Source organism: Hippocampus bargibanti, linkage group LG04 (genome assembly GCF_051943395.1).
Source record: "Hippocampus bargibanti isolate YZ-2025 linkage group LG04, ASM5194339v1, whole genome shotgun sequence".
Lineage (NCBI taxonomy): Eukaryota > Metazoa > Chordata > Actinopteri > Syngnathiformes > Syngnathidae > Hippocampus > Hippocampus bargibanti.
In genome coordinates this window covers 9,937,039-9,964,817 of record NC_142737.1, presented here as the reverse complement: position 1 = coordinate 9,964,817, position 27,779 = coordinate 9,937,039, and the positions used below count along the sequence as shown (strand labels likewise).

Here is a 27,779-nt window from a genome sequence, read left to right as displayed (position 1 = left end):
TCACTCACGTCATGTGGATGAGAAAGCCACCACTGTTCAACGCAGTTGGACTTTCTACCACCTGAAAGAAGAGATCTGGATCTCTAAAGTCACTAGAACCATGGGAGACACCCACTAAAGTGTGTGCTTTTCTTCAAAAACATCCTTAGGTGAACCCGTCATGTGATTTAGAGAAACGCGATGACGGGAGGACTGATAATAGCTATTTGCTTTAAGAGGGAATCTGGAGAAAAGTGACTTGAAACATCTGCTTTATTGCGCCTAATAAATGGCACCCCGTCTTGCCTCTCGCTTCCTCAGAGGGAGGTTTTCCATATATGTCGGCATCCACGTTGTTTCCACTTGAGCATCTCTGTTGACATTACAAACAGCTTGTTGGCCCGCTTCGCATGGTGTCTCGAGACAAACCCATGCAGTCTCTCACCTGTCAAGCGGATTCCCATCACTCCCTGGCTGAGCTCCGGTGAAAACACTTGTTTGCTAGGGGGGGGGGGGGGGGGTGTTGGCCCACACTAATTCCTGGTCGGCTCGGCCTTTTTCATTTATAAGGCCCGTCCCGTGCAACCATGGGGATCCAAGGCATGGAGTTGTTTGCCATTGGTGTGGTTATCATTCTCTTCGTGGCTGTTCTCAAGCAGTTTGGCATACTGGAACCCATGTCCTCTTTTGAAGGTAAGGGTCAACATGAGGCCCCTTCTCCATTATTATTATTATTATTATTATTATTATTTAATTGTTGCCTCAGAAGCACTGGTGGGCCGTGAATTTCATCGCTAGGCCTTCAGTAGTGCTACGTCTGAATAAATGGAGACTGAAAAAAGTGTGGTGTGATTTACTACAAGTCCACGAGAGGGTACCATTAGCCAGGAAATAACTGACCGAACTTTCTGAATGATGTCCATTTTTTCTTGAATGGTCCGTCTTCAAAATGGCTTTAAAAGTAAATTTTCAACCAAATCCATTTCTTCTCCTTCAGCCATTGCAAAACTGCTATTAAATCAACACAATATATTTGCTGGCTGTGGCCAGTATGATCTTGTCACTAGCGGCTTGTCATCAAAGCAGTTTTCACAAACTATGGCTAGTGACTAACCAATCATATTTTTTGAAAACTCTGACGTTTACCAGTGCCTTCAAGAAGGTGCCCAATTCGAAATCTGATTGGTTAGAACAACAGTATGATCAATACATTTGATACGACAGGGCCCTCCGAACTGATTGTGAACGCATCCAGGTAGATTTCTGACAGTGGTAACAAACTATGGCTGAAATGTGATTGGTTAAATGCTTAAATATGAAAACACATCTGGAAGCAGCGCAAAAGGGGAAAAGTAATGAAAGGAAGCTGAAAGACAATTTGGAATTATTTAATAAGAATTCATGGTCAGATATTTTCAGGCCAGCAGAGAAGGGTTTGCAGGCCTTGTCGGTACGCCAGTGCTCAGTAGGCACAAAACCTCTATTACAGGGGTGTCAACTCATTTTTTGACCCAGGCCATGTTGTAGTTATTCCTCTTGGGGGCCATTGTGAATTTGGAGAAACCATGAGAATGTTTCATCCCCTCCACATATTACATATAAAACGCACAACAAATTAATGAATAAAGACTTTTAAATAAAACAATTTTGACTGTTATTGTGGTTTAAATGGGACAATTTGAAATTTAGTTTCGGACTTGAGAAAGCATCATGGCACTTGACATGCTTGATTTGCTTTCGCAGGCCGAATAAAATGAGGTGGTGGGGCAGATTTGGCCCCCGGGCCTTGACTTTGACACCGTGTATTAAAGGATGCAGTGCTCTATGATATTCGCAACTGCAAAGACAATATTTGACCTACAAAGTGTTGTTTAAAAAAGGAAGAAGAGTATACTGGCTGAAAGAGAACAGCAGGGGACATTTTGTTACTATAAATCTTTTACTTTTTATTATTTGTTTCCATGATAAAAACATTTGTTAAATCCAATGTAAACCTCACACCGACAACCTGTATAGTGCAACTTAGCAGTTTTTTTTGGACGACGATACTAGTGCAGCGTGTTCTACCGGAAACAAATTCCTTGTGTGTTCTACATATTTGCCAATAAAGATGATTCTGATTCTGATTCTGAAATTGATAGCCTGTTGTTGCCTGATAAATAACAGTTGGCATACTGAGCCAGCAAACACATTGTGGACTGGAAAATAACATCATAACTAAACAAAGAAGAAGTGCAGGAAATACAATAGTATAATAAAGAATGAAACAAGTGATGTGATATTCGTAGATGGTTAGAAAGAGACTGCTGGAGAAGTTTTACTACTATAGTGGTTGTACGTAGACAGGTGATTTGTCAATGGGTGGCTGATTGAGGTGTGGTTGGACAAATGGTTGTAATTCATTATTGCTGGAACGGGAAGGGGGATCAGGTTATCAGACAGACCTGACAGGTGTGATGGGAAACCTTTAGGGGACTGGTCTCATGATTGGGGCGATGGATGGATGGATGGATGGGCGAATGACTGGATAGCTGGCTGCGGGACGAATAAAGGTATTCTGATTCTGATTCTGATGGGCGAATGACTGGATAGCTGGCTAGCAATATGGAAGGACGGTACAATGAGTAACTTTAGGTGAGTTGTTGATTGATCAATGAAGGAATCGTGTCCCTTGAAATGCTCAATTTGCTTTCGCGGGCCTAATAAAATGATCTGGTGGGCCAGATTTGGCACCTGTGTATTAACTCGTGATTATTTGTGCACAACACCCGGGTTCATATTTTGATGTTCTAGAGCCATCTCGGTTTTGTTGATTTTGGTCTTTGGGTCAAAGTGGCTTGCAGTCGGCACGACAAGCCAATTACAGCAAGAAGGCTGTCGGCGCCGCATTAGTGTTTGTAATATTGCTCAGCATCAGTAAGTAATAAATTCAGCAAAAGCCCCAGTAATGTTCTTTTCTTTTATTATTCATCAATCCTTTCAATCGCATCAGCTCTCTTGATACCCCCCCCCCCCCCCCCCCCCCGCTTCCCTAAAGCCTATCGTGATGCACCCCGGTTTAGCATTACCTCACATCAATTATACATGCGGTATTGAGCAGTTTTCTCTGAGGCTGCCTAAATATGGAACCCGTAGAATTCCTCCATGGCCTTGAAGGGCATCGATCATCCATCAGTCGCACCCAAAAAAATGTCCTTCACGTGTCTAACCGTGCTCCTCGCTCAACTTTACCTCATTGCGTCTGAATTAGCCACTCAACTGGTCGTCACTATTATACTTCCAAACTAAATCGGGCCACGTCTTTTAGTATAATTTTCGTAGCTTAGCGGTTTTTGAACAAAATGTTTTTATTGGAAAATAATCATTTCTCTCTTTAACACTATTACACTAAAATTTGTGACACCGTCTTTTTTATATCACAATAAGTGACATTATAGTATGTTGGCAAGGCTCACTTAGAGTTGAATATACAAAAACAATGCTGATTACTTCTGCTTCATCCCCCAAAAAATGCTGGTGAGCTTTGTATTTGTTGTTTAAGAGTTGTCCACGAGAGGGCGGCCAAGATCTGTGTTCCTCACCCTTTGAACAAGTGTAACAGAACCCGAGGGAGTGAACGTTGGCTGTTCCCTTTTCATTACTCCATGAATGTGTCAGGACTCCACTGAATACTTTCCGTACCCTTGTGAGCATCCCGGAGGAGACGGTGGAACATTTGGAAAAATAGGCCACGGTGTGTGTTTTGGCACAATGTGATTGAGGTCACATTGTTGACGTTTGACCTCAAAATTGTGGATTTCACTGAATAGCATCGCCTTAAATCCTGAAAATATTTTGGGAAATAAATAATATCAGTGTGTTTCAAAAAACCCAACCAGGGACACAGGGTGAGAGAAATGAACACTATTCTAATAGAATAGTGAGGCTGTGAGATTTACCACAACACAGTGACATAAGCACTTAGCCATTTTGTGTTGAGTCATGGTGAGAGGAAATGCCAGAGTGCTGTTTCTCTGTCACAACTCGAATAGCTTTAACATTTGCCCCGTTTCCCAGCCATTAGCTAATTATAGTCTGTGTATTTTACAAGTCTCAATGCACTTCTGCATATGATATGGCTTGTCTTGGTGTTTCCTTACGATATTGTTTCAGAGTGCCGTCCAGATGTCACTTGGGTCTACTCTGTCAGAATTTTTTGGAGGGGCATTCACAATGTAAATTAGCACAATGTTATGCAACATAGGACCAGATATTCAGAACTAGTCTCTGGGAGACACATTTTTAGAAATAAGATAAGACAGATAGAAATTTGTTTGACAATCGTTGTAGTTTTAAATAAATAAAATGAAGCTTTTTTTGCTATATTTAACTGAAACTGCGCTCTTGTTTGTTTATCAAACTAAATTGGTTGAACAAAGTTGTTGGGCAATTTTGTTGTTTACAATAAACAAACAAACAAACAAATACAAAAATAGTTGTATTAAGTGCATCCTGTCTACTTGATATCTAATTTAAAACAGATTCTTTTCTTACCGACAGTGTATTGTAGGTGTTCAAATACCTGACATGTTACCATATACTTCTGCCTTCGTCACATTGACATGTCAGGTATTTGAACATCTACAATACACTGTCTGTAAGAAAAGAATCTGTTTTAAATTAAATACATACATACATACATACATACATACATACATACATACATACATACATACATACATACATACATACATACATACATTTTATTTAGAGCTGTAACAATTAATCAAATAAATAAAATAAACATTTTTTTTAGCAACATTTAACTGAAACTTCATTATTGTTTATCATACTTGGTTGAACAAAGTTGTTTGGCAATTGTTTAAAATAAATAGATAGTCGGATAGATAGTTACACGGGTAGGTAGATAGAAACAGACTTAATGATTTGTATAGAAGCAATGAAAAAGTTACTTTTTCAGAATATGTAGTCTTGAACAAGCATTCAGACCATCACACCTTTCTGTCACTTATGGCTAGAGTGCAACTAAAATAAAAATGCAATCCAGTGGTGAAGTGAGGGTGCGGAAAGTGCAGAAAGCCCCAAAAAAAGTCAATTAACATGGTAGAGGGAGCGAGCTAAAATGAGACACCGTCTGGAAAAAGTGTGACAGACAAGAGAGTGACGGGCAAAGTGACAGGACGCAGACATGGATCAGAGCGCAACCATGATGAACATATAGCAACAAAGACACGTTACCGTGGAAGGAAAGTTAGAAGACGAGGGCAGGATGAGTGTCCGGTGGGAGACTGAGGGTCTGCAGACAGTGGGCATCGTGTGTCTGGTCATCATGTTCCTCAAACTGATGCACTTACTGGGCCTCATTGACATCACCGAGACTGGTGAGAAACTTCTTTGCTCACTTGAAAGTTTGCATTGTCATGATAAAAATGTATGATGTTTATCCAAAGTGAAAAAAAGACTAGATAGATTTGAGTAAGCCCGCTTTGTTCAAAATGGATAGTTTTGGGGTCAGCTATGAAGATTTGCATGCAGATTCATTTCATTGCATCGTTTTTGGGGGTCTTTGAAGTTTGGGAAACTGTAAGCACAGATGCTTGTCTTTGTGAAGTATTAGTTTTTTTTGTCAGCATTAGCACAGACTTTGATGTGGACCATTTGTGCCATTTTGAACAATAACAGTGCTATCCATTCTAGATTTTTATTTTAAGCCGATTAAATTAGTTTTTGAACATTTTTTTTGCGACGATGCCGTGCGTATGTCGATGTGCAGTCGGATATGATGGTATTATAAAATTTAATACAACTAGGATTGATGTTCCTGAAATGTAGTGATATAGGAGATGAGGGGATCCCACCTGACTGAAACTATATATATGTAGACCCAAAATATATATTCTGTCATGCTTTTATCTCTAAAATGTGACCGTTAAAAGCGGTATAAATCTAACAAAACATGTACACTTTTTACTTAGCTCGGTTTGAATTGTTTACAGCACAGGTGTCAAAGTCAAGGCCCGGGGGCCAAATCCGGCCCGCTAACCTCATTTTATTTGGCTCACAAGAGCAAATCAAGCTCAAAAGTCTGAACAGATATTTTAAACTGTCATATGTAAACCACAATAACATTATTCTGGACTTCAGATTTGAAAACTAGTTATTCATGAATTTGTTGTGCGCTCTATATGTAGTATGTGGAGGAAATTAAACATTCTAATGGCTTCCCCAAATTGAGAACGGCCCTTGAGAGGAAACCGTAACTACAATGTGGCCTGCAGCAAAAAAATGACATTGACACCCTTGGTTTACAGCTAACCCACAACCGATAACTCATTCACTGCCATTCCCGAATTTATTCGGGAATTGAAAATATGACGTTGACCGCCATTCCTGAATTTGTTCAGGTTTTGATGTTTCATGCTTGGGTGCCGATAAAGGGCTGGCCACGGCCTCTGGCAATGTTTTTTTTCCCTTCCACGAGGGAGCAGCATTTACCTTGTTTTCCATGTTAGCGCTTTGTTCCAGCTTCAGCTGTTGTTCAAGCGCTATATAAACCAATATGTTTATATTTCATTATATTTTGGACAGCCACCCTCATTTCAAGCTCATATAACTCCAGGCCCATATAACTTGGGAATTCAATCGTTTTTTTTTTTTTTTTTTCTTATGAAAGAGGAGAGTCTAAGGTTTCTTATGCTGCATCGAGAGTTTATCGATTCTTCAGCCATCATCTGTACTTCTTTGAAGGTGTCGGAGGTTTCGCTCCTTTTCTGAAGAGCTTCGTCAGCAAATTAAAGTTGTGCTGCTAACTCTGGAATTTACATTACACATTCAAAGAAGTACAGATGAATCTGAAGAAACCTTTTCATCGATGGACCACTCCTGTATGACTGAAAGCCTACAATGTTGATGGAGTCCAAAAACTCAATATTTTGTGGGTCCTGCAATTTGACTGACAATGACAAAAACCCTGGCACAGGAGTGGACACATTTTTGCACGTCTGGCAGTGAATGAGTTAAGCATTGGAGAGTAATACCTAAAGTGTTCAAAGTTATTCTTCCTACACTCCGTCCGCTCTGCTGTCGTCATACAAAAATCTTGACTGTCCAGTCTGACCTTATTCTTTGTTTTGTTTCTTCCTTACCCTCCCACTGTCCTCCACGCACTCTCTTTCCCCTCCATTGTGGTGTCCGCACCCCTTCCTCTCTTCTCTCTGTCTAAAGATGGTGAGTATGGAAAATCGTGCTCTGGAAAATTCCTTGTCTCTGCTCTTTTGATATGATTTTTTTTCATTTATCCCACCCATGCTGTGCTTTCTCTTAGTATGTGTGAACTGGCAACCAGCAGATTAGACCGAGTGTGTTTAAAAACAAAGGCAAACAGAAAATGTTTGGTGACATTTCCGCCATGAAGAAAGTCCAACCCATTTCCCCCTGACTTTTTTGCTTGTTAAGACATTCTCTCTGCTTCCTCTTTCTTAAATGTGAGATCCCGCAACCCTCCCTGAATGCTCTCCTGTATGCATACATGCATACACTTAACATCTGCCCTCCCACCCCCCTTTCCTCCCTCCTGCTTTTTCTCCTTACATACTCACCCTCCCCACTGCACGCATTACTACCTATCTCCCCCTTCTCTTTCTCTCTTTCTCTCTCTCTGTCTCTCTCTCCATCTCCATCTCTCTCTCTATCTCTCTGTCACTCTCTCTCTCTCTCTCTCTCCATCTCTCTGTCTCTCTCACTATCTCTCTCTCTCTCTCTCTCTCTCTCTCTCTCTCTCTCTCTCTCTCTCTCTCTCTCTCTCTCTCTCTCTCTCTCACTATCTCTCTCTCCCTCTCTCTATCTCTCTCTCTCTCCATCTGCCTCTTTGTCTCTCTATCTCTCTGTCTCTCTATCTCTCTCTCTCTCCATCTGCCTCTTTGTCTCTCTATCTCTCTGTCTCTCTATCTCTCTCTCGCTCTCACTATCTCTCCCTCTCTCTATCTCTATCTCTCTCTCTATCCATCTATCTCTGTCTCTCTCTCCCCTCTCTCTCTCTCTCTATCTCTGTCACTCTATCTCTATCTCTCTCTGTTTCTCTCTCTCACTATCTCTCTATCCATCTATATATATCTCTCTCTCTCCCTCTATCTCTGTCTCTCTATCTCTCTCTCTATCTCTCTCTCTTTCTCTCTCTCACTATCTCTCTCTCTATCCATCTCTCTGTCTCAATCTCTCTGTCACTCTCTCTCTCTCTCTCTCTCTCTCTCTCTCTCTCTCTCTGTCTCTCTCTCTCTCTCTCTCCCCCCCCCCCCTCTCTCTCTCTCTCTCTCTCTCTCTCTCTCTCTCTCTCTCTCTCTCTCTCTCTCTCTCTCTCTCTCTCTCTCTCTCTCTCTCTCTCTCTCTCTCTCTCTGTTCTACAGACAACAGCGACGGTGATCTGGAGCTGTCGACGGTGCGTCACCAGCCAGAAGGCCTGGACCAACTTCAGGCTCAGACTAAGTTCACTAGAAAGGAGCTCCAGTCGCTCTACAGAGGCTTCAAGAATGTATGTACCAGTACATCCATCACTGATAGGGGAAACTCTATATGATCACAATTTGTTATATGCTGTGAGGTAATTTAGTGGTCATTAACTATTTCACTGTCATTGCCGAATTTATTCGGGAATTGCTGATAAAGGTCAGACCTCTGTCAATGTTTTTCCCTTCCATGAGGGGGCAGCATTTGCCTTATGTACAGCCTCCCCCATTTCAAGCTAAGATAACTCCAGAGTCATATAACGGAGGAATTAACTCTTTTTTTCTAAATCTAAGGTTTCTTTCGCTGCATTGAATGTATACGTTGTTTTAAAGGACAACTGACGCCTCCGGACAAGTTGTGTCCATAATTTGTAAAATCACTTCAAATGACTTCTACTGAGCGTATTTTACAAAGATTCCACGGCATGTAGCTGTATTTTACGTTTTAAGACTTGCGCTGAATTTTCAGGAAGTCTTGTTTTCGAGTTAATGACGATGCCTGACGTGATGTCACGTCTGGAACGCCCCTGACCGAGAAAGCGACACACAATGCATTTTGGGTACTTTGTTTAGTCTGGAAACTTCGTGTTGATGACGAAATTAGAAGGAAAACACATAAATAACGCGATGGTGAATCGTGTGTTGCAGCAAGACTACTATTTGTTACTAGTTGACACAAATTCCCAGCAGACAAATCAGCCCATTTCCAATGGAGCTTGGGCGCCATCTTGTGGATTTTCTAGGACGCCACATTGGAGTCCTGACGGCTCGTATTGATACGGGAGGACTTCTTTAATCGATTGCAAACATTTAGGGTTTCCTCTTCAGAACTATTTGAGTCATATTTATAACTGGATGAGTAACAAGAAAGCATCTCCGAATCTGAAGCCATTGTTTTGAATCTAGAGCAAGGCAAAGAGGTCCTGGTGTGACGTCACGAACAAGGGAGCGGGACCTCCTCAAACTCGCCATCTCCGAGGTCATTTTGAAGTCGTTTTGGGACACTTTAACTAATTTTTATTGGTATTTTGTATTTGACTAAAAATATCATCCTGTGTGTTTTGGGTATTTTAGATGCTATAAAACGTTTTTCTGATGTCAGTTAGGAAAAAAAAATGGTGTTGGTTGTCCTATAAAGGACAACCGACGTCTCCGGACAAGTTGTGTCCATAGTTTGTAAAATGGCTTCAAATGACTTCTACTGAGCGTATTGTACAAAGATTCCACCGCATATAGCTATATTTTACGTTTTAAGACTCATGCTGAATATTCAGGAAGTCTTGTTTTTGAGTTGGTGACGAGTCCGTACGTGACGTCACTGAAGGAACGCCCCTGACCTAAAAAAAAAGACACATTGTAGCAGTCCTTCCATCACGGCAATGCTTGTTTGCTCTGAAAACCTCGTGTTGCGCCAGAAGAGGGCGTCCAAGCTCCATATAAGGAATTTATCAGCCTGTGGAAACGCAATACACTGTCATGTCTACAAGAGGTCAGCATTTTCTTCTTCCTCTTTTTGAGTGAGACATTTACCCCCAATGTTGCCTCAAAATGGCACGGAATAAATTCTTTAATCGATTGCAAACATGTATGCTTTCCTCTTCAGAACTATTTGAATCATATTCATAACTGGATGTGTAACAAGAAAGCATATTCTCCGAATCTGAAGCCATTGTTTTGATTCTCCAGCAATGCAAGACGTCTTGGCGTGACGTCACGAACTAGGGCTGGGACTTTCTGAAAATGCCCAATTCGCAGCTCAATTTTTTTTGCAGATTTTGGACACTTTAAGTCATTTTTATTGGTGTTTTGCATTTGACTAAAATATAATGCTGTGTGTTTTGGGTATTTTAGATGTTATAAAACGTTTTTCTGATGTCAGTTAGGAAACAAAAAAGTGACGTCGGTTGTCCTTTAAGACTCAATATTCTGTGGGTCCTGCAATTTGAGTGGAATTGACAAAACCCCTGGCACTGGAGTGGACACATTTTTGCACTGGCGTGGACACATTCTGGCAGCGGAAGATGTTAAAGAATAACTAGTTTTCAAATCTGAAGTCATGAATAATGACTGTTATTGTGGTTTATATATGACAATTTCAAATTTTGGTTCAGACTTTGGTTCGGCAAGAATTATGCTTGATTTGCTTTCGTGGGCGGAATAAAATGATGTGGTGGGCCAGATTTGGCCCCCGGGCCTTAACTTTGACACCTGTGTATTAAATAAGTTAATCAGGGGCTGTATAAATAATGATTTGAAAAGTCAAATAAGGCAACACAAAAATAATATTGTTTTTGGATGGCTTTTTTGCTTTATTTATGAATGTAGTGGTTGATATATCTGCCTCACAGTCATAAGGTGTAGGTTTGAATCCAAATATCCAACTTGGGCCAGTGAGTAAGGATGACATATACTCAATTTGTTTAAGCTTTGAATAATTTGCTTTTATCTTTTCTTCCCCCCCCCCCCCCATATTACCTCGGGCAGGAGTGTCCCAGCGGTCTGGTTGACGAGGAGACATTCAAGTCCATCTATTCTCAGTTCTTTCCTCAAGGAGGTTAGCTTTCCCTTCCTCGCACCAATTTGTATCTATGGTAACGTACCTGAAACCCAGCTTTTTTTGTCCCTTGCAGACGCCACCACGTACGCTCACTTCCTGTTCAACGCCTTTGATATCGACAGAAATGGTTCGATCCGCTTTGAGGACTTTGTCATTGGGCTGTCGGTATTGCTCAGAGGATCTGTCACAGAAAAGCTCAACTGGGCCTTCAACTTATACGACATCAACAAAGATGGCCACATCACCAAAGAGGTACCACTGGGGGCCAGAGTGCTTGTTTCCTTCTTTGCCCAAATTTCCTCCCGTATTAGTGAGTGAGTGAGTGAGTGAGTGAGTGAGTGAGTGAGTGAGTGAACAAATGAATGAATGAAATGAATGGATGGATGGATGGATGGATGGATGGATGGATGGATGGATTGAATGTCTGTTAATAAATGGCCAGATGAATGAACAAACGAGCGAATGAATGAATGAACGAGCGAGCGGATGAATGAGTGAGCGAACGACCGAACAGGTGAATGAATGGGTGGATGAATGAATGTATCAAACGTTTGTTATTGCATGAATGCATGGATGAATGAATGAACAAATGAACGGGTGAGCGGATGAATGAGTGAGCAGATGAATACATTTATTGCACATTTGTTGGTTAATGGATGAATGAATGAAAGAAAGAATGAATGAATGTATGGCTGAATGAATTTATTGAACGTTATTTAGTGGATGGATGCACGGATGAGTGAATAAATGAACCAATGAACATTTGTTCGAGGATGTATGCATGGCTGAATGAATGAATGGACAAACAAGCGGATTAATGAGTGAGCGGATGGATGAGTGAACGGATTAATTTATTACACATTTGTTGGTGAATGGGTGAATGAATGAATGAATTAATGAGCGGATGAATGTGTGGATTAATGAATTACATGTATTAGTGGATGGATGGATGAATGAATGAATAGACAGACAAAGAGCAGATGAGTGAGTGGATGAATGACTATTGAATGTTTGTCACTGAATGAATGGAGGAATGAATGAAAGAGAGAATGAATGAATGAGTGGATGAATGAATTTATTGACAGTTTGTTAGTGGATGGATGAATGAATGAATGAATGAATTTCTTGAACGTTTGTGCCTTACGCAGGAGATGCTGGCAATCATGAAATCCATCTACGACATGATGGGCAGGTACACTTACCCATGTGTGCGAGACGAGGCTCCTTCTGAGCATGTGGACAAATTCTTCCAGGTTCTAAAAAATCATGCAAAGTCGCATTATATCCTCCAGTCAATACTTGTATGACTCTCTGCTCTTGGTTTCCTAATTCTGGCCTACAGAAAATGGACAGAAACAGAGATGGTGTTGTGACCATCGAAGAATTCATCGAGACCTGCCAGAAGGTAAAGAATATCCTCAACAGGGTTGACAAACTTGGGTTTGGAATACAGTCGTTGACACAAATTCTTGCTTTGTGATTATTGCAATAAATGAAGGTATTTGTTTTTAATTTATGTCGATTACAATCTTTTTTTTTTTTTTTTAATTGATTTGTCTATTTTCGTTAACTTTTCCATTGTAGCAAATTTTCAAAAGTGGCCTGACCTGAGGGGCATCTTTTCTGTCCACATGTTCAATACGGAATTACATTTCACTGGAAACTGTTATGAGTCTGACTTAAAGTCACTCATAAGTGCTTAAAAAAACCCAGAAACAACGGAAATACCATGACCTAAAAACTGTCTGTTGACTGTTGATTTTGAGGAGGGACCGCAAATTAACCTTAAATTAAACTTGCCTTTAATGTTTATACAAACATAATATGATCTTTCCTTTTTTCATATGTATCTATATACAAAAAATGAATGAATGATTATTGCGAATTTTGCTTACATTTCTGAGTTATACAGGGGGATCCAAAAAGATGCGTATCCATGAAAATTTCAATTGTGGCTTTGATTAAAAAGCTATTTATTTCAAATTACAACCACACGTTATTCAGTTTATGAAAGACCATCCACCAGAGTTTCAGCTATTTCTGTCAATATTTAGTCAATTTATGGCTTTCCCAAGATGTGTTCCAAATGTCCAAATGTTGAACGCAAACCTGTACGTACTCGTCTGACAAAGTTGTCAATCACTTTTACACACTCCTTTTTCGGGAGAAAACATTGATGCAGTGAGGGAATCAGTCGGACGCATCTTTTTGGGTCACCCTCCAAAAGAGGAGTGTGTAAAAGTGATTAACAACTTTGTCTGACGAGTACAGGTTTGCTTGCAACGAAATGGCGGACATTTCGAACACATCTTGGGAAAGCCATAAATTGACTAAAAATTGATAGAAATAGCTGAAACTCTGGTGGATGGTCTTCCATAAACTGAATAACGTGTGGTTGTAATTTGAAATAAATAGCTTTTTAATCAAAGCCACAATAGAAATTTTCATGGTTACACATCTTTTTGGGTCACCCTGTAGTTTTGGATCATAGTTTGTGGAGTTTGTGTGGTCCCCTTGTTCCGGCTTCGTCTCACATTCTAAAATAATACTTCTAAGATTGACTGAAACGTCTCAATGGTCCATAGTTATTGATGTGAATGATTCATTGTCACTCTGATTGGCTGACAGCCAGTTGAAGCCTTTTCCCATCTCTTGCCGCAAAGCCTGCTGGGAGAGTCTACAGCTAATATGGAACCAAAATGACGATAGACACTATAGAAAATGATTGATGCATGTATCATATTTTCTCATATCCTTTTTTTTCAATCTCATTCTTATATTTTTCCATTTTTATGTGCAGGATGAGAACATCATGAACTCCATGCAGCTGTTCGAGAATGTAATCTAATACATCAGGTTGCTGAGAATTTTTTTTTTTCATACAGACCACAGCATAGCCATCACCCGTACCTGAAACACCAAATAGATGACATCTTGACACTGTACTGTAGGTAGCGCAAAGACACAATGGGGATTTTTCTATTTCTCATCACATTTTTTTGAGTTGTACGATTCCGCAGCTACTTAAACGGATCACATTGGACATCTTCCTGTTGAAAGTGCACAGCAGTACACTTTTTAAACTATATTTTGTCTTTCGAATAAAGCCACAAAAGGACCTTTGTCAATAAACATGAGGAAATGGTCATCGTCAACTGAAAGACATAATAATAGGCCTCACAGTTCCCTTTTATTTGGATAAACACACTGCATAAAGTCAACCCTGTTGATCTCAGAAACTCGGGTCAATGAAACTGAAACTTAAAAGGGGAACAAAGCATGTTTGTAACATGGAATTATCTTGCACTAAGAATTCTAGTTTTTTTGCGCCTGGGGAAGAACTAAGCAGTGTCAGTATCTGCACAGCTGTGGGAAAATTTCTGTATTATAGTGTTTGTCTTGCTTTTGTCAACCAAAAATGATCTATACAAAGCAATATCATTCTTAGATGAAAATGATATTTAGTGACAGACCCTCATAGAATTAAAGCAGATTAATTTATGTTCTTTTGTATTGAGATTACGTTTAAAATTGTAAAATGGCTACGGTCTATCTGTGCAGTACTGAAAGAATGAGATCTGAAAATCATAATATGCTGAATGAAGGTTTTATTTATGTTGGTTCTTCAGTATCTACTCGCATGCTGACTCAAGTGCCACAGTGTAATGTGCAGTACAGTCGGATCTTTGTGACGTGGGTTAATAAAGATGCAGTCGAATGCTGTGACCTCAGCTCTCAGTCTTTTTTTTTCCCAGGCCATTTTCCCTCCAGGGCTTGGCCATCATTTATACAGAATGAGCTTTTAGTTGATTTAACACAGGGCAAGTGTGACATTCGCCAGGAGCGGGAAAAAATACCAACTACAGTACTACTTATAGCAGTATACTGCATATACAATGTGATTGATGTGTGTGGGTTTATTGGTTTGGAATGTCCTTTAGCCCACCATGTGGCACTGCTGTAAGAAAAATACGCTGGACATGCCAACCCACGCTTATCGTGGTTGGAATGTCAGCATTGTGTTTGCTTACATAGAGTCACAGATAGAAACGTCAAGATGAGGAAGATTTATTTTAAGTATCAGGCAATTTCAAGAGATTTATATTTTACTGTATGTCTCCGTATCTAGCTAAATAACTACCTGCATTGCATGTACACTACTTTCAAGGGTTGCCCACTCATCGCCTAGTGAGGATTATTTTACCATCAGGAAGAAACGTGACAACAATGTTGTCTGAAATACATAAAAATGAAATGTGCTGTGAGAGATAACGTGTGGTGGTAAAGAAATGTATCCAACCTCGCTTAATTTGTTTCAAAAGCAAAAGTTAGAAATATATTTTAATCTGTCTGTACCAGTCATGGATTTTGACAAAAAAGAATATTTACATGTTCTTACACTAGGTGGCAGAAGATACAAAACTCCGACATAGCAGCCTCTTGTTAACCATGAGTGTACAGTACGGTACAGCAGGGGTGTCAAAGTCATTTTTTGCCGCGGGCCACATTGTAGTTATGGTTTCCTCTCGAGGGCCGTTATGAATTTGGGGAACCCATTAGAATTTTTAAATCCCTTCAAATATTACATATAGAGCACATAGCAAATTAATGAATAACTCGTTTTCAAATCTTAAGTCAAGAATAATGACTTATTGTGGTTGACATCCATGACTTTGACACCTGTGCCGTACAGAATGACTTTTTTATATATATCAAAATTAAATCCAATTAAACATGTGCATTATTTGCACTGAGAGAGTCCAGTTGAGAGCATATTGAAACTAGAACACCGGTATTTCAATGTTTATTCGTTGCTGGGCGATGAATAAGCAAAACGTGCCTTGGCACAGTTCAGGTTAGGAAACACTGCAGTAGTCATGATGTAATAAACGTGCAAACGATCGACGCTAGAGGACGGTGTGATTTTCTCAACAAAATAAGACGAAGCATTGAAATGAATTACAACCGTCAGCATGTAAACAATTTTCAAATGTCAATTCTGTATAGAAATTGAGTTTATTTGAAGCAAGTGGGAAGAATATGGCATTGTATGACGTTCCATGCGAGGCTGATGTGTCATCAACCCGCCGATTCTGATTGGCTGAAACGACGTGAGGCAGGTGCCAGACGTCACTGTCGTTCTGCGCATGCGCGAAACCTTGCTTCAACCCCGTGGTTTATGAAAGACATAAATCCCTCCGCCGGCAGCGGTTTCCAAACTGTCTGTCGTGGAGAGGGCTATTCCCATTTGGCTCGACCGGCTTCACCACCACCATTCTCGCCGGTCCTTTTCCCTTCCGCGTATGAGCTTCCCCTCTGCTTTGAAGCTAAAGCCTGTCGTCCTCCATCGACTACCTCCTCCGACTCGACCAGCTTTTACCGCGCTGCTTCAGCAGCGAGCCAGCGGACGCAGCCGAGCAGCGAAGTGGGCTTCGTCTTCCCTTTCTCCGAACAGGTGAGTGAACAAACACAAAGAATAGCATTGCTTTTACATCACAGCCCCACTCGATTTGCTGGAATGTATCGAAACTACACAACCTGGCTTGCTTGAGCGTCCCCCTAAAAAAATAGCCCATCCAGGCTTAATCTCGTGGGTGATGCAGTGTGACGGTGATAGGCCCAATATGTCATCCTTGAGCTCCTAAAACTATTTCATCTTCCAAAGAGCGCGACTAAGATTCACGAAACACACATTTTTTCCCACTGTTTTCCTTCGTCATAACACAACCTGCTTGCATTTTCCTCTTTGTCTGCCAAGCATCAACTATATCCTCTGCATTAGTCACAACTAGACCTTATGCACTGAGTATGACACTATGTTACCGAAGCGTATTTGATGGTGAGGTGCTGGTGACGGATGAGGTTGTCCTGGAAACAGTCAAGCAGTTGTGTGTGTCTGTGTTTGTGTCTGTGTCTGTGTGTGTGTATGTGTGTGTACCTCGAAATACATTTTAAAAGTTACAAGTGCATATAAAAAGTCAACAACCCCGTGGATTGTGTGATTGAAGAATAAAAAGGTTTCATTCAACAATGGGTAACGATGCACAACGGTGCTAGTTAGCTACCCGACATTAACTTGAAAGGAGAGAAACATAAATCAAGAAAACAATCCAGGGTTTGGAAACCACTATGATTGTGAAAAGAGGTGACCCGGTAGGGTGATCGAATGAGCCTATAGGTAGATAGTAAACAATTGCAAAGAGGACTAATGTTGCTTACTTTTTCTCTAAAAAAGGCAGTATGCCAGAAGAGAGAAATCCTGATAACCTCTTAGCGTTGAGAGGAATCGTTCATGGTAAATAAAAATGTAGGAAATTATGTATTTGAGATCAGGGGCTGCACGACAATGCTGCCGCCGATCGCTACTATTTTCATGGCAAACCGGCAAAAGTAATCCTCAATCTTGTATTATTTTTTTATCATTGCGTACAGTCGGATTGATAAAAGCATAACGTGCACATGCTATCTGCATTTCCGCTTGATTTAGCATTTTTTTTAATCATTTCAAATAATGTACGGCGTACTCCAACTTTTATACGGGAATTGTAATAATTTATAAGGGCATATATTAGCCAAGGTCGACAGCTATGCACATTTAGTGCAAACCATAATGTGAATATCCACAATATGGTTCTTAGTCTGGAGCACAGTAACATAACTTATTACTTATGAAACTTGATTAAAAAAAATTACTTATGAAACTTGATTAAAAAACAAACATGCTTTTCGCAGAAAGAGAAAATTTAAAAAGCACAATAACTATGTTTCATAAACATGCACACCCTGAAAAGAATACTGTGTTCCAGCACCTTTTGACATTTATTACAGAAACCACCCAGGAGTTTGTCACAGTGACACCATTCGTCACATCATCGCACAGATTCAGTTGTAGACCATCCCAAAACCTTAAAGGAAAAATGTAAAGTAAACTATGGCAACCATTTTCTGAGGAATGCTTAGGGCTCAAACTATTTCAAGTAGACTTTTATTGGTTTTTGTCACGTTCATAATTACAGCCATAGCAACGCACTTAACATCAAAAATGCTTTTGTTCGGCAATCTCTGGCAAGTGGTGTCAATTACAGAATGCCAAGTTGCCAGCTAGCCATTATAATGCACTGTTGATTGTTCTATTAAGTTCTCTTTCCCATTGGTAGACTTATCTGGCGAAATTCCTTGTTGCTGTGTTGAGCCGCACTGTTCACATTCAAGCAAATGTTTATTTGAGTGGTCAAAGGAAAAGAATACAATATATAAATGGACCAGAAAATTGGAACGATACATTTTCCTTCTCGTACAGCAGATGAATTTCACCCAGTTGTCAGCGAGTATTCTTTGTTATAATCACATAAGACCTGTTTTCTCGAAGGTAGTCACAAATAAAGGAGCTGCGATAATGAATGGATTTGATTCAAAGTACCGAATGTGTACATAGATGTAATATTGTGTGAAATCATTCAAACTACATGAATGCATGGGCGGAATGCTCTGTCATAGTTTGCAACTACATACATAACTCTTTCACTTCTGGAAAGTAATTATAAGTGAAATTATTATTATTATTATTAATGTTTCACTTGTCTGAAATCGCAATCACCTTTTCATGCTTTGTTCAATGTATTTTGTTTATTTACCGTATTTTCCGGTGTATAAGTTGCATCTGCGTATAAGGCGCACCCTCAATGAATGGTGCATTTTCAAACTCGTTCCATATGTAGGGCACACTGGACTATAAGGTGCACCTTCAATGAAACCGAAAAGTTTTACAAATATAATATAGAAATATATGAAAGTTTTCCCAATATAAGGCACACCGCGTTATAAGGTGCTACAGTAGAGGCTGGGGTTACGCACTACTTCTACGGGGGAAATGGAGTTGGTGGCTGTTCACAGTCTTTGCGAGACCTGTTGTGGCTCAATATTACTTCACATATAAGGTACACCTACATATTAGGAAAGGGTCATCTTTTGGAGAAAATCAAAGCTTTTGGGTGCGCCTTACACACCTGGAAAATAAAGTACTTGTGACATAAAATATTTTATTTTGGAGTTTCATGAAATGACCTCACCTTTATTCTTGCATGGCACATCGTATCCTGCCATTTTACATGTGTTGAAAGGCTGCATTGTCGTTTTATTTAAAAATAAAAATCTTTAAATTACTATAGAGAGTACGAAAAGGTGAGATGCGCCCACGTGGAATAAGAGTAAGGTCCCGTATTTTCCAGTGTCTGTGATGGCATATTGGCGTTGTATTGTCATACTATTTTTTATTTCGTTTTTTTGTTCTTTTAACTTCAAGATGTACATGTAATGTAGGGAAAGAGATGCCCATTTCACGGTAAGGTCAAAGCATTGTCATCAAATGTGAGTATAGTTTTTGCTTTTCGGTTTTGGCGGTTTCATTCAGTATCAGAATCAGAAAGCCTTTAATAGTGCCACAATGGGGAAAATTGCAACGAGGTTGGCTCTGTCACAGTTGGTTTGTTAAAACCATGAAGTCAACTGGCTTTTCTAGGTGTTGCGCCACTTAAGTATTTGTAGTGGAATCTTGCATCATGAATCTCATTTTTGCTTCACAGTCAGAAGCTTTCGTGTTTGACGTTGTTCCTGTTTGGACCTCGTGTATATATATATATATATATATATATATATATATATATATATATATATATATATATATATATATATATATATTTTTTTTTCCGCCACGCTTTTGTACTTGGTGAGATGGGAAAATATTCTATTCATAGAAATTGATTCTAAATACTGTATTTTCTGATGTATAAAGCATACCCAAAAGCCTTCATTTTCTTCAAAAGATGACAATGCACCTCATATGCAGGTGTGCCTTGTATGTGAAGTAATATTGAGCCACAACAGGTCTTGCAACTACTCTCAGGACCCACCAATTACATTTCCCCAAAGTAGAAGAAGTAGTGCATAACACCAGTCTCTACTGTAGCGCCTTATGATGTGGTGTGCTTTATATTTGGAAAACTTTTTAAAATTTATATATTATATTTTGAAAATGAGTTTTCATTCATTGAAGGTGTGCCTTATACTCCAGTGTGCCTTATGAATGGAAAAAGTTTGAAAATACACCATTCATTGGGGGTGCGCCTTATACTCGCGTGTGTCGTATACACGACAATATTAGAACACATTTTTTTTTTTTTTTTTTTTTTTTTGTAATTTATTCCCGGGCTGGCGCGGATCACTGTTTACACTGCCTCCACCAATGCCATGTGTCATAAATCGTATTATTCATTTTATCCACCCGGCCATCATCTAATTTGCTTATCCTCACGAATGTCATGGGTGTGTTGGAATCTACGGCAGCTCACTTTTTTCATTCCCTTCAGTTATGTGATTACTATTTGTTTTTGATGTAAATGGATGGCAGCCAATTCATGGCACTCCACCTTATGCCTGAAGAAAGCTTGTATAGGCCGCAGCACACCTATGACTCGTATATCAGGAATTTGTATCATGAGTGGATGGATGGTTTTGATAAATAATATTCTGAAATGGTGTATTTCCCTGACTGAATTCAAAACTTTTAAAGAAAGTAGCAACAGATGAATGTTTGTATTCATTTCGATGGGAAAAGATGATTTGAGATGAGTGTCAGGACTTTAGGCTTTTTGCATGGCTCTCAAAGATCCTGTGGGACTTCCAGATACAGACCGACAAGATGGTAATGGCCAACCAACCAGATATCGTGGTCATAGATAAAGGGGAAAAGAAAGCCGTTGTCGTGGATGTAGCGGTCCCGAGTGATGGAAACATCAGAAAGAAGGAACATGAGAAAATGGAGAAATACCAAGGGCTCAGAGAGGAGCTGGAGAGAGCCTGGAAGGTAAAGGTGACAGTCGTGCCTGTGGTGGTCGGAGCACTCGGGGCAGTGACCCCCAAACTCGACGAGTGGTTGCAACAGATCCCGGGAACAACATCGAATATCTCGGTCCAGAAAAGCGCAGTGCTGGGAACAGCACGGATACTGCGCAGAACCCTCAAGCTTCCTGGCCTCTGGTAGAGGACCCGAGCTAAAATGGGGGACAGACACCACCCATGGTGGGTGAGACGCGGATTATATATATATATATATATATATGTAGGGAGGAACAAATAAATTTGTGAATGGCAGTGAATGAGTTAACAATCTGTCAAAATTGTTGGGGTTTGAAGTGAGTATTGTTTATTTTTTGGGTGTTTTCCAGTCCGAGATGTGTGTGGCATTGCCATATAATGGTTTTATTGGTTCAGCTTAATTCCAATTGCTACTTGTTTGAATGCTGCTGTGCCGATGACCATTTTGTGTTTGGGAGCCTTTTACTGAGTATCTTCATCTTTATTAAGTTCAGAGAGTTGCTTATTCTGTAGCCACAAGGGGACATAAGCCAGTGTCTTCTTGTGCCGGTCCCAAGCCCGGATAAATACGGAGGGTTGTGTCACGAAGGGCATCTGATGTAAAAGCTTGGCCAAAACAAACATGCGACTCAAACCTCTGAAGATGGAGGACACTGATTCGCTGTGGCGGCCATTTGAAGGGAAAAGTCAAAAGATAAGAAGACTACTGATGGTTGTGTGCTAACATTAGCTGGCGTCATATTAGCCTAGCACATCAGGTCATTCATGCATGCTTATCTCAAATAGAGTGCCTTATATCCATTTGCCATAATGGTATTTCATACCTGTCAACCTTGGCTAATAGCTGCCCTTATAAATGATTACAATTCCTGTGAAAAAGTTTTGGTACGCCATACATTATGTTTATATTATGTATATTATTATAAATGATAAAAAAAACGTATGAAATACAGGGAAAACGTATAAGTTGACAGGTATGGTATTTCATAAGCACAGCGTTGTCTAACCTGCAACAAAAACGGCTCAAAACTGTTGCCATGGACCAAGTGCCCCGCCCCCCACCCCACACACACACACATCTCATTAATCAACAAATTTTCCGACTATGGAGTATCAGAATTCTTGATATTATTATGAGTGAGTGTCAGTCAAAATCCAAAAATGAGTTTCCGTGATGAACCTTGACGAAACCCCAAATTAGTTATTGTGGTTTCTCATTGGGTCATTTAACAGAACAGAACAGAAAAACCTATTCTGTGAATTTCTGAAATTCTCAGGCCTAAGAAAATTGTTTGCTGTATAGGACAAGTTCACCACATGTGACAGAGATTACACTGTAGTGCAAGTTCATTTGCTGTTCACACAACAGCCCAAATGCAGAGTGTGCACTTGCACGTCATGTTACTCCAAATGTTTCCTCACGTCCCCCTTTTTGATGAGCGGTGTGAAACTTTGTCCCTACTGTACACAAAGTATTGAATTTTTCTAATCTTGGATTTGTTTGTGTAATAGTTCACATGTCAGGGTCCGCACGTACACGTATCAGAATTGGACATTAGTATCTCTTATACACTACACCATACCGTGCTTCCTGACTGTACAACGTGCAATTTGTCAGACTGCAAACAATTTGAGTAGAGTTAATGAGTGCTTCAAGCTTATTGCTCCTCCAGAGGGCGTTTACTTTAAAATGAGTCACGCAATAAACAAATGACACGCATATTAGTAGTAATAATAGAAGTTTTAGCAGTAATAGTATTAATATTTATTCAAACACATCCTCTTCCTTCGTACAAACGTGCAATAGTGCAATTTGCACTCAAAATACTCAAAATACAGTCGGACCTCTTTTCAACGTTACCTCATTTCCACCCCTATAATGTTCACATTTCAAACTCAATTCCATTTGCCAAATTTGCTTAACAGCTTTTTAACACAAAGTAGCAAAAAGGCCTTCATTTAAAAAAAAACACAGGAAGCTAAATGCAGCCACAACCTTACTTATGAATAAAATTTACAATGGGATATTCCCGTCCTCAGTAATGCAACTGATCGAGACACTATTGTACTTTCAGAGTCACAGCGCACATAGTCTGAAAATATTTCAACAACCACTCATTTTAGCAACAAAATGATGGCAGAGTTTGAAACCAACAGATTGAAAGATGTTGGCTTTGGGGCATGTTACATCCTGAACTGGCAAAGGCACGTTTTATTTGTTGACTGTTTTCAGAGCTGAAATAAGGATGCTACAGTTATTTGTTTCAGCCATGTTTACACTGTATTACATAATGGAATATTTTGGCTCCAAGGCACAAACGTTTCAGTTCAAGCCATAAAAAAACAAAATGTTTATTGAATTTAGCCTCTATGTGAGCAAATCAATATGATGACCTCAATTTTGAGTCAAGATGGAAAATACCTCAACTACAACTAATTAACTAAATAATAAAATCAATCTGTTTTGGGAACACAAACAGCAATGGCTTTGGTTATGCAGAAAATGAAGCTAAGACATGTTTATGATACTCATACCACCCCCACCACAGATTCCCATTTCATCTACACATTTGTTACATTACTCTCGTGACGAAAATGTGGATGGTTTTAATCAAAGGTTGTTCTGAACCACAAAACAAATGTTGACTCAACAGAGCAAACACGTCTCTGTGAGTCTTGTGTAACACGCCATACTGTATATATACAGTGACATAAATGTGTAATTCGTTAGCGTTAAGCAGGGATATGAAAATGTTTAATTCCACGAGTAATTGATTGTCAAATTGAGTGCTCTTTTGGTCATGGGGTAGTCATTTAAAGCTACCATAATTTCCAGACTATAGAGCGCACCTGATTACAAGCCTCACCCACTGCATTTTTGGAGGAAAACCGATTTTGTACATACACAAGCCACACCTGTATATAAGCCGCATGTGCCTACATTAAAACGTGTAAACATATTTACAAATAAAGACGGTACACAGAGAGTCTTCAAAGTTTTAATAATATAACTTAACAATAATCATAATAATATAACATTCTTCCCAAACGGTGACTGTGACACGGCAGTAAAATGGTAGCAACATGGTAGCAATGCAATAGCAACACAGTATAACAGGTCTGGTAAAAGAACATACTGATAAAAATCACGGTAAGCCGTCTTCATCTTCCTGCTTTGAACTGAAGCCATCCAAGTCATCAGTGTCGGAATGAAACAGTGTAGTATAGATGTCGTCACACACTACCTCAGCCTCTCTCTCGCTGTCAATCCGGAATTTTCTTTTCAGTGGCCATTTTTTTTTTGCTTTCAGTCTGATCTGCATAGTCAAAACACCTCGGTCATCTGCTCTCTGTGTGTTCACCCAGTCTTCTAGAATGTTGTCTAGCTCGGGCCACCTGCATTTATTACCTCTGAAAGCTTTTTTTTTTTTTTTTTTTTTTGTCTTTTTACATTGCTCCAGTTCTTCCCGCTGCCGTTTCCAGAAAGCTGCGTCATATGCCTTTGCATTTTCCATGATTAGGGTATGTTCATGCTAATTTAATTCATGCACAAGACAACAAGTTGCAGTCTTCCTCGAGGCATATATTCCACCAGTCTTAATCTTACCTTTTCTACTCGAGGGCCCCTGGCGGCCGTTAGAACAATAACATAAATTGGCCGCATCACTGAATTAGCCGCAGGGTTGAAAATTTGGTGAAAAAAAGTAGAGGCTTATAGTCCGGAATTTACTGTATTCTTTAACTTCCTACAATTTCATCCTCAACCGTAATTATTGAGTGATTTCTGGAGTCATTTCATGAAATCCAACTTTTTTTTTGTGCTGACGTCGGCGGCCGTGTAGTTGTGTGTCAAATTGGAGCATTGACGTCAATTTCTTAAAAATATTGACAATGCCTTGGTGATAAAAATGAATGGAACATAGCGAAAACAATGTTTTCCTCTGGCTTTTTGAGGAATTCTCCACATGTGAAATGAACTGAAACTAATTTATTTCCGATAATATTTTATTGTCATTTCATCCATTGTCTTTGCTGTCTGACTTCCGGTACTTTGTGGTTTCATCCTTTTTTTTTGCCATTTACATATTTCATCGAATGCCTTTAGGACTTAAAAGTGCAACCATTGACCACACACACCACTGAAATTATTGGTTCTTCTTTGCGCTAATCTGATTGCAATGAATTGCGCAGTAGGTGGCGTCCTGAACTGATTGACACCCAGGGCGCCTATAGATGAATATGCGTGTTTTTTTTTTTTTTTTTTTTGAATGTGGGAGGAAACCCGGAGTACCCGGAGAAAACCCATGAACGTACTGGGAGAACATGCAAACTTCCACGCAGGAACTTTTAACTTTTGCTCTGTGAGGCAGATGTGCTAACATGTCAACTACCGTGCCACATTAACAAACATAAATTAGGATTACCGCATTTTCCAGTGTATACATTTCTCCACTGTGAGACTAATAAAGGCATATCCAATAATAATAATAATAATCCAATAAAGCGCACCCCCAATGAGTGGTACATTTTCAAACGTTGCATTTTCCAGTATATAAAGTGCAACGAATTATAAGGCGCACCCACCATGAATGGTATACAGTAAAGTCTCGTTATATCGATATTCAAGGGAGTCCGAAAAAATATCGATATAACCGGGACTATCGATATATCCGAACTGCATTGCCATATAAGAAACGGAGCTGGCCATTAGCTCCCTTTTTATTTTGGGGGTATCCCCCAATGTTGCCTCAAAATGGCACATATAATTCTTTAATGATTGTAAACATGTATGCTTTAATCTTCAGAATACAGTGTATTTGAAACATATTCATAAATGTGTGCATATTATCCGAATCTGAAGCCATTGTTTGGATTCACAAGCAATGCAAGACGTCTTGGCGTGAAGTCATTTTTATTTGCATTTGAATAAAAAGTGACATCGGCTGTCCTTCAATACACAGTATGGAATGTTAATAATTTTCAAAATCATCGCGCTTCAGCAGACAAAACAAGAAACATTGTTAAAAACATTTGGGTGCACCTTATATATGAGATATTAGAATTGTTTTGGTGGGTTTGACTATGACAGATGAATGACATTTCCACTCAACTCAATGGGGAACGATAATTTAAGAAATGAGTGTGAGCATAGTCAACAACAGAATTAAACTTGTATCTCAAGGCAACTCTTCCCTTAGGATTTCCATTCACTGTTGTTTAATATACATAACAGAAACCTGCATTTTATTATTTCAGATCAACCTTGATGGCAGTAAACGTGTTGTTTTAGTTTGTGTCACTCCCATAACTTTCCATTATGTTCTGTTTATCCGGTTGCTAAAGCAATGCCCCTTAATTAACCGCCCAACGCTTTACATTGTTCATTCAAAGAAGCTCAGTTTATTTGGAGTTAACCTGCTCATTATGTTTCCATGTTGCCCAGCGGAACCTTGTTGCCTGTTCAAAGCCAATTATTTATTTCTCTTGTCGCTCTACCCTCACTGCTTTCATTTGAACTAGCGTGGAGAATAACCTCAGCCTCATCCTTCTTCACATTCCCTTAATTTTCTGCCATTTTAATGTTTTTTTTTGCCTGGTGTCAACCAATGCAAACAAATCGTGTTTTAATTTTGGTTCTCTGCCTTGTTGTGCGTTGAGTCGTGATGAAATTGCTAGTTGCTTTTATTTATTTGTTCCCAATATGTTTTAAAATATTTTTAAATAAAATGCACTGTGTGCATTATTTTAGACCAACTTTCTGCTTTTTTCTTTACGACAATACATAAATACAGTCAATCAAAAGATAGCTAACTAGTTGAATCAGTAAATCCTATCTCAAAACTCACCTATTTAAAATCACATTTTTTGAAGCGTTTTATCTCTTGTTCTTATTTATAATTTAATCTGTGGTTTTACTTGTGTCCCTGTTTTGTGATTGTAAAGTGTCCTTGAGCTTTGAAAGGCGCGATCAGTAAAATGTATTATTATTATTATTATTAATAATAGAGAAATAAATAAATAATTCCTTAAAAACGTTTTTTTACTGAGCCTATCATAATATATCTCTTTAGGAGATACCTGGCAATAAATAAATACATTAAAAAAATAATTAAATAGATGGAATTTCATCTACATTGCTCAACCGTACTACCCATCCATGCTGAGACACAAGTGGATGCATATTTTCGACGCACATAACTCGTAGAGTTTGACAAACAGATCATCTGTAACTCCCAATTCCACTGTATCTAATTATCGATTAATTGATCTCACTGTCCAACTACTGAATTCAGTTGTCATACAAGGTACTAATAGGTTTTCCTCACCGGAGACTCTCCCCCTGGTACAGTGTGACTTAAAGTACCTGTGATTAACCTTCAAAAAATGCTGTTAACAGTTGCAGTTGCTCCTCGTATGAAGTCAATGATTATCAAAACTGCTCCTTAAAGAAAATGTAGTAGTTTTGAGCTTTGGACTATGAAACCCTTTGTGACCAAATTTTATGTTGGCAAGTATCTTGCTGTGGCTTAAAGGATTTTATCGACTTGTAGCAACAATGAATGCCTTTTTTGGTCTTAAATCTGCCCGCTGTGCTCTGCGGGAGTTCAAAGGCGTGAGAATGTCAGGTGCACTGGTCAGTTTCACTAACCTATATGTAAACTGTACTGTTACATCACGAGCAAGTAAGCCTGTGAGAAAGGTGCCCGTTTCTCATTGTAGCTTTATTTGTGGCTTGGGGCATGCTGTGCGGGGGCTGGTGTTGCTGTGAGAACCAAGTAGAAGGTTGAGCATCTTTGTGCATCTGATCTAAATCTTTCGCTTTTTTTTTCACTGCCTTGCTTTCTCCATCCTAAATTCATTTTATTGAT

At 39.4% G+C, this 27,779-nt stretch overlaps 1 protein-coding gene and 1 pseudogene across 4 annotated transcripts in view; both read left to right on the top strand.

The window, feature by feature from the left end:
* LOC148898918 (calsenilin-like) overlaps positions 1–14,768 on the top strand; it is a 41,004-nt pseudogene extending 26,236 nt beyond the window's left edge. The window contains exons 4-9 of the transcript XR_016114660.1: positions 550–672; positions 8,382–8,506; positions 10,965–11,289; positions 12,186–12,290; positions 12,380–12,442; positions 13,838–14,768. The product of XR_016114660.1 is annotated as a calsenilin-like (transcript). The remainder of the gene's footprint in view (positions 1–549; positions 673–8,381; positions 8,507–10,964; positions 11,290–12,185; positions 12,291–12,379; positions 12,443–13,837) is intronic.
* A 1,434-nt stretch (positions 14,769–16,202) lies between these two features.
* The window catches only part of slc23a2 (solute carrier family 23 member 2), a 51,032-nt gene continuing 39,455 nt past the window's right edge, over positions 16,203–27,779 (top strand). The window contains exon 1 of one of the 3 annotated variants that reach the window (XM_088993908.1): positions 16,203–16,492. In XM_088993908.1, coding sequence (XP_088850034.1) covers positions 16,217–16,492 — 276 coding nt within the window. In that variant the 5' untranslated portion in view covers positions 16,203–16,216. The remainder of the gene's footprint in view (positions 16,493–27,779) is intronic. The other 2 variants (XM_088993909.1, XM_088993910.1) reach the window with 2 other exon arrangements.